Source organism: Didymella exigua (genome assembly GCF_010094145.1).
Source record: "Didymella exigua CBS 183.55 unplaced genomic scaffold M421scaffold_13, whole genome shotgun sequence".
NCBI lineage: Eukaryota > Fungi > Ascomycota > Dothideomycetes > Pleosporales > Didymellaceae > Didymella > Didymella exigua.
The window spans coordinates 4,102-11,122 of NW_022984787.1; the positions used below are offsets into that span (position 1 = coordinate 4,102).

At 47.7% G+C, this 7,021-nt stretch overlaps 4 protein-coding genes across 4 annotated transcripts; all 4 read right to left on the minus strand.

The window, feature by feature from the left end:
* Positions 1-331: 331 nt before the first annotated feature.
* On the minus strand, positions 332-1,297 carry M421DRAFT_4949 (uncharacterized protein; the record flags this gene model as incomplete). Its single annotated transcript, XM_033594776.1, has 2 exons — positions 332-892; positions 950-1,297. The coding sequence occupies 2 exons, from the start codon at positions 1,295-1,297 to the stop codon at positions 332-334; spliced, it is 909 nt and encodes a 302-aa protein (XP_033448717.1).
* A 290-nt stretch (positions 1,298-1,587) lies between these two features.
* Positions 1,588-2,246, minus strand: M421DRAFT_391141 (uncharacterized protein). The gene has a single exon (XM_033590000.1). The coding sequence runs from the start codon at positions 2,153-2,155 to the stop codon at positions 1,601-1,603; it is 555 nt and encodes a 184-aa protein (XP_033448718.1). The 5' UTR covers positions 2,156-2,246; the 3' UTR covers positions 1,588-1,600.
* Positions 2,247-2,977: 731 nt separating this feature from the next.
* Positions 2,978-3,265, minus strand: M421DRAFT_62555 (uncharacterized protein; the record flags this gene model as incomplete). The annotated part of the gene is made up of 1 exon (XM_033595977.1): positions 2,978-3,265. A coding segment is annotated over one exon (288 nt), but the record flags the coding sequence as incomplete, so codon positions are not given.
* A 2,235-nt stretch (positions 3,266-5,500) lies between these two features.
* Positions 5,501-6,129, minus strand: M421DRAFT_391143 (uncharacterized protein; the record flags this gene model as incomplete). The annotated part of the gene is made up of 2 exons (XM_033590001.1): positions 5,808-6,129; positions 5,501-5,641 (listed from the first exon to the last, which is right to left on the minus strand). Exons 1-2 carry the CDS (start codon positions 5,826-5,828, stop codon positions 5,501-5,503), a joined length of 162 nt encoding a protein of 53 aa, XP_033448720.1. The 5' UTR covers positions 5,829-6,129.
* Positions 6,130-7,021: the final 892 nt, after the last annotated feature.

Sequence of the window (7,021 nt, forward strand, 5' to 3'; positions counted from 1 at the left end):
TTGCCAGCTCGCCCTCTCTTACTGGCGGGAGCGTTGCTGTGAGCAGCACAATCGGACACAGCAGCAGCCGCAGATTCTTCAACAGTGCCAGCTTCGGCCGCCAGTCGCTCGATGTGATGACTAGATGACACTCGTCCACCACCACTCGCCGCAGCAAGCCCTTGCCGCTGAGCATGTTTGCGTACCCTAAGAAGTTGCTGTTGCTTGTAGTGTCCCCTGCGGCGTCTGCGCTGACTACGACAACAGCGGCCAGGCTGCTCTCGCCGTGCTTCCACTCCATGCAGTCGATGCCGCACTTCTGCATCCGGTCTACTAGATCCTCAATGAGCGCTCAGTACAGCACCACGACCACCATCACCCTAGCGTCGTCCATGCAAGCCAGCACGCTAAACAGCAAGCTCTTGCCTCCACTGGTCGGCAGCACGACGACAAGCGGCGTCTGCCCATCAATTACTGCGTGCAGCGCCAGCTCCTGCTCTGCGGATCGAAACCCAACGTCCTGCTGACCAAGCACTTGCTGCATTGCCTTGCAGACTGCCTTCTCTTTCTTGTCTCTATGCAGCAACGCGGCTTCCCTGCCCTGATCATCCTTATTCCTGTCATCGTTATCGCTGTTAATGCCACTGCGCCCACGTTTCTTCGCCCTCCTCATCGGATCAATGTTGCCTGTCCAAGTCCGCTGCGGCGCTGCCTGCTTCCTATCCAGCCCCAAGAAGCAGTGCCACATCGCGCTGAGCGGACGGAACGCTTCGATCGAGCGCACGCTGAGATGCTTGATGATGTTGATTGGCACGCTGTAGTTGCCCACTCTAATCACTGTTGTCCTTGCGTTCTGCAGCTCCATCACGTCCTCCCCATCCTCGTCTACCTCAGCCTCGTCCACCTCGCCAACCTTGTCTTGATAGCCCTTGCTGAACCGCTCGCCTACGACAACTCAACCGATGCCAACAGCCGCGTGCCAGTAGTCGAGCGTGTGCAGCGGCACTCCCAGCCTCTTGCCGGTCTCTCGCCTCAGCGCTCGCGTCAGTCGATCAGTCCCCCACGGGCCCTGCTCGTCCGCCCACACGTAGTCGCTGAAGCTGCCGCCGAGCACCTGCACGGTGAGATACTCACGGAACGGCTGCAAGTACGCCAAGTACAGCACCATCACCTGCCCTAGCCGCGGCGGCAAGAAGCGCGGCACCACCTTCGGCTTGTCCCACTGCGACTGCGACTTGTGATAGTGGACAACCGTCATCACCTGTCCGTCCATGACGAAGATGTTGCGGTCCTGCAGCAGCCCATTGCAGTGCCGCATCGTCGTGATCTCTGACCCTCTGCCTGGCTGTCTGGACGTCGTGTGCACGCAGACTATTAGCAGCATCAAGAAGTGGTCCACGCAACGCAAGTATCGCTTGACATGCTTCACGTTCTACTGCCCTTCGCTTGACTGCAGTCTGCAGCCCTGCTTAGTCTGCTTAGCCTGCGTCAGCATCCACTCTAGCTTGTCCTAAAGACTATTGTCACAGTGCTGCACAAAAGACACGCCCTGCTGTTCAAACGTGACGTTGTTGACAAGTATGTCTAGCTTAACAGCAAACTGCTCTTCTGCCCTTGTTACCTAGAACAGTTCCTCCCACAGCATCTGCTCTGCTTTAGACACCATGTCCTGCGCCATCTTGCAGAAGCGGCTGATGTAGATCCGCCGGCTGTGCAAGTAGAAGATCTTCTTGTCCTTTGACCAGTACGCGTTGCCTAGGTTGCCGGCCGCCAGCGCGACGTACTTGCCGTAAGCCAGCAAGCTGAGCGCCTCGCTCATCGGGCTGTACGAGCCGTCTGACAGATACTTCTCTCTGTGCTCCAAGAAGCGCTCACGATCCTTGTCAGTCTGCTCATCGCGGCACGCGGATAGGAGCAACTTCTCCACGCTAAGCACGCGCATGCAGTAGACTACGCCTGCTAGCATGTACGAGTAGTTCTTTGCCGTGCGCAAGCAGTTTGTGTTACTGTTAATGCCCAGCACAGCGAGAAAGTGAATAAGTCCACTGCTGAACAGCTTGTCACCTGTTGTCGTGAAGAAGAATGATGTGAGCAAGTTTAGCAGCACTTTGAGCTGAGCGTCGCGCTGAGCGCTGCGCTGCGCTTCGTCATCAGCGTCAGCATCGCGGTCCAACATCTCCCACAGTGTTACTACGAGCTCCTTCTGCTCAACTGTCTAGTGGAACAGCTCTTGCGCGTCTTTTATCAAGTCCTTCTCTCTTCGGCCGCTGCTCAGGATGTTTGCTAGTTGGCTGCTGTCAGCATTAGAGAAGTCGTTGTCATTGTTCTCTTCCTCTTCTTCCTCTTCCTCTTCCTCTCCTTCTAAGCCATCCTTGTCGCCCTCATCATCTTCGTCGCTGCCCTTGTTGCCGCCTTCCTGCGCCGCCATCCTTGCCTCTGCGTCAGCCACGAAGCGCAGAGCGTAGCAGACAAATTTGACCATGTAGCCAGCGTAGCAGGCCTGACTCTCTAGGTTCTATAATTAAGCTATAGGCTGCTGATCAATCTCCTATTGCTTTGCGCTCCTCAGCCACTGCCTTGTCTCTCGCGCAAGCGTCAACAGCCCCTTGACGCTTCTCTCCACCAGCAGCTCCGTTAGCTTCGCTGCCTGCCGCAGCTTCTCCTCACCTCAATCAGGCAGCCAGGTCTGATGCGCAAGATGCATCAGATTGCGGTTAGCAAAGTGCTCTAGCCAGCCTGTCCGCTTAAACCAGCTAGTTTTATCTATCTTTACAACTTTAGCATCTATAACCTGCGCCTTCTCTTTGTTTGCGTGTTTTATTAGCGTCTATTCTGCTAGCTGCTCCCTAACAATGTCTATTATCTTATAGGGGTTAGATAGTGCGTAATTATTGTCTACTACCTTAATAACAAAGTATTGCTAGAGCCTACTAGTTTAGAAGAATATCTGTGCTATAACCTTCTTACAGAGTCTAACATCTTTACTGCTCTAAGCTGTCTAGTGTACGTTGTTGCAGTGCTTCTGCATTCTAATCTTGTTTGCGGTACAGAAGCCGCAGTCGCTAGTGATCCTGCATTGATAGACGTCTAACGGCTCGCCTAGCTGCTCAATCAGCGGCCCCAACGGCGCAGGCAGCTCAACATCTTGCGGTGCGGCGATCTGCCATTGCCGGCAGTGCTCTACAATTGATTTCCTCTCTTCGCTTGCTACGCCGTGCTGGTCGCGCAGATGCACATCGACGTTCTGTATGCCTGTAGCGTGCTCCTTGCAGATTAGCACCTGATAGCGCTAGAGATAGCAGAAGCGCTCTTGCACGTTGTTAATTGTTATCTTGCTTGCGCGCGGTCGCTTGCGGTGCTGTGTTGTAGTTATTGTTGCAGGTGGCTGTGCGTTCTAGCAGAACTCCATGCCTAAGATAACCCTAAGCGCAGCAATGCAAGCTGAGAAATGCAGAAACAAAAGTTGCAGCGCGATAGAGTGTATAATTTTTGGCAGGTTTTGTATAGAACATGTTCCGCGAGCAGTGCAGCTTAGGGGTATGATTGGGGGTCAAAGACACGATGTTTGCCCCCTATCGCAGGCCCAATTCGGTTGCGCAACCCTAACGCTACACCCGTTTCAGCGATGATCGGGCCCGAGCATGCGCGTCATATAGGTTAGGGTAATATGTTGTGAAGACAAACAAGCTAATTAACGCAAGAAGCGCCTCTGTCTAAGCTGCTCTGTTGTTGCCATCTAGCGCGTCCTATAGCTTAATCCTAAATAACTTCTGCTTGTCTGTTGTAGTCAAGGTAAACCCTGGTGCTCACAAGGCGAGCAGAGCATTAGACGAGTGGCTGGGCTCAGAGGGCATCTCTGGCGGCTCTATTAGCGAAAAAGCAACGCTCTCAATCGAGGCAAGCGCGCCGGCGCCTGCGACGCAGGTGGAAGAGATAGAAGACAGCGAGCTGGAAGAGAGTGGAGATGGCAACAACAATAGCGTGGAGCCTGCGCCCTCCCAAAGGACTGCAAAGAGCCCTGCCGCCGCCTGTGCAATGCGCCAGCTTACCCTACTTGAGCTCTTTAAGCCTTTTGCAGGCACATAGCGTGCTGTAATCAATTGCTCTGTGCTGTGCATTTCATGTGTTACCTTCTTCTGTTAGTTAACTTAGTGTTAACTACAGTGTTGTTGTTCTGTGTTCTGCTGCAGTTATTGTCCGCGCTAGCGCAACCCTAACTATGAACATTAAACCCTACCCCTATTAACCACGCAGCTAATTTTGCTACAACTTACACAGGTAATACAGGTTAGTGCTACAAATTATACGTCCAAGTTTAAAGCAGATTAAGTCTGTTGTTGCAGAACGACTGTAGTTAGGAGGAAAACTAACTGTACCCTGTGATGAGATATCCGCGCAAAACCTGTAGCCCTAGTCCCTAACAAATTTGCAACCCTAAATCAACCATAGGTACGGTTGGTTTACCCATCTTGGATAGATTAAACTAGCTTAACAAGCTTAACTACCTAACATGCCTTTCTAATAGCAACCTTGTTTTGCAGAAGTACTCTAGATTCTTGTAGTTAGTGATAACTGTGAAGTGTTTCACAGATCTTAGCTTAGTGCTCTATTCCTAGAGGCACTTGATAACTGCCAGCATCTCCTTGTTGTGGATAGTGTAGTTCACCTTAGCCTTTGTGTTTTTTGTAGAGAAGTATGCAACAGTCCACAGGACGCCATCAGTCCTATACTGCAACAGTACTCCCCTAGTGGCCTATCTAGAGGCGTTGCACTCTAGGATTGTCTTTAGGTCCTTGTTAAAATTTAACAGTGTAGGTTCTACAATAAATGCTATCTTTATAGCCTTAAAGGCTAATTATTAAGGCTTCCCCTACTTAAATACTAAATTCTTCTCTATTAACTAAGTTAGTAGTTCTACTATTAAGGAGAAGTTACTAATAAACTATTAATAGAAGTTAGCAAACCCTAGGAAGCTCTGTATCCCTTTTACTAATTTTAGGGGTTCCTAGGCCTTAATAGCAGCAACTTTTCCTAGATCTATCTAGATCCCCTTACCTACTTTAATAATAAAGCTAAGGTACTTAGTCTTCTTAACAGAGAACTTACACTTCTTAATATCTAAGTAGAGGCCTGTATTGCCTAACTTCTAAACAATGTCCTTAACTTTAGCTTTGTGTTCTACTTGTAACCTACTTAAGTAGATAAGCATATAATCTATATACACAGAACACTATTTGTCTAGATCTTCCTGCAGTACCTAATTAATATACTGTTAAAAGGTACTAGGGGTGTTAGTAAGTCTAAAGGGGGTTATAAGCTACTTATATAGTCTAAACCTTGTCTAGAAGGCTATTTTCTACTTATTACCTTTAGTAATGCGAATTTTATAGAATACTTAGATTATATTAACTTTAGTAAACTATTTAGCCTTTAAGATTTGTAATAGGGTTTTGTAGATTAGTAGTAGGGGGTACTAGTCTTTTTTTATAATTATGTTAAGTGCCTAGTAGTCAACGCAAAATTAGAGACCTCTGCCAGGTTTCCAGGCAAATAGCACTAGCGCTGAGGCGCTAGATTTGCTCACACGAATGAAGCCTCTGTCTAGGTAGCTAGTTAGTTGTTGTAGTAGTCTGGCCAAAGGCCAATAAAGGATATCTACTTCCTAACAACTTTTGCTAAAAAGCATGCACAAGTTAACTAGACGTCTAGTTAACTGCGTAGATAATATATATCTAGCTTAAGCCAAGCCGGCTAAGCTAATGTAACCGGCTAGCTCTAGCTCTTCTTTAGCTTTAGAGTCTAGACCGTTACAGTTGTTAGCAGAGGACTAAGAGTTCTTCTCTTGACATGCTGTATAGGGGTCCCCAAGGGATTATTGCTAGTTTGCCGTCCTGCTTAATAAGCTTAATAGCATAGTCAACATCTGCTCCTCTGTGTGGAGCTAGTTTGTCTGCTTCTTCCTTTATAAACGTCTAGAACTCCTCCTTTAGGTAGTCAGGGAGGAGGACACAAGGGTCCCTAGAGGCCTTTTTTTTTAAGGCTTTCTGTATATCTGCTATAGAAGTAGAGAAGATTTCTATTAAAGAATCTTTCTTTAACTACTTTTGTAGTGCCCTGTACAGCTCTAGGCTAACCTACTGTAGTACTAGCTCTAGTCTGATGCCTTCTTTACTCCGCACCCTTGTTATAGACAAGTAGATAAACAGTGACTTCTTAGCTGGCGCTAGGGTCACTTTGTGCTTATCTATCTATAGGCAGCCTAAGATTAGGTTGTATTCACGTTCTCCTTTAAGGACGTACGCAAACATCTATTTAATATAGCTATTAATATTAATCCTTATCCTAACTACTTTCTTTAGCTAGGTTATCTTGCTAGCCACGCTAATAACTTGTTTCCTTAGTACAGAGATGCGCCTAAGGTTGTTTTGTGTTACAAAGCTTAAAGAGATAATTCTATAAGTTAAGCACCTAGTATTAATTAGTGTGTGTGCTATAGTCTTATTATCTATTAAAACGTGCAACAAGATAGGTTTGCTATCTAGCTATTGCTAATAGAACTGCTAGAATAACTTGCTATCCTAGTCAACCTTACTAATTAACCCCTGTCCATAACTTAGGATAGGAGGTTCTAGTTTTCTAAATTAGAATTGTTTAAGTCTGAGTATTCCTCCACACCGTTCGTCGTGGCAGCTGCGCTGACCTGTACAGTACCTGGTCGTCTGGCTGGGGCTAGCTTGCATTAGTTAACGTAGTGGCCGTCTCTGCCACACTAGAGGCACTGGTTGTTAGCCCTTCGCCTGTCAAGGACCTCTTGTGGTTTCTATTCAGCTTGTTCGCGTTTGTTGTTGTTGTTGTTGTTGTTGTCCACGCGCGCAGTATAGACTTTTGTAGGTTCCTAGTCTATCTTGTTATTGTCCTTCCTTCTAGGTTATTGTCTAAACAATGTGTTGTAGGTAGGCTGGCGGATGGGTAGGGTATGCTTTTTTACGTTTTGGCTTATAGCTTCTTAACTAGCAGAGATACGCTTACATAATCTATTATT

What these genes read in the sequence shown, in the direction of transcription:
- M421DRAFT_391141 (XM_033590000.1), bottom strand. Translation starts at nt 2,155, where the DNA reads ATGTTGGACCGCGATGCTGACGCTGATGACGAAGCGCAGCGCAGCGCT.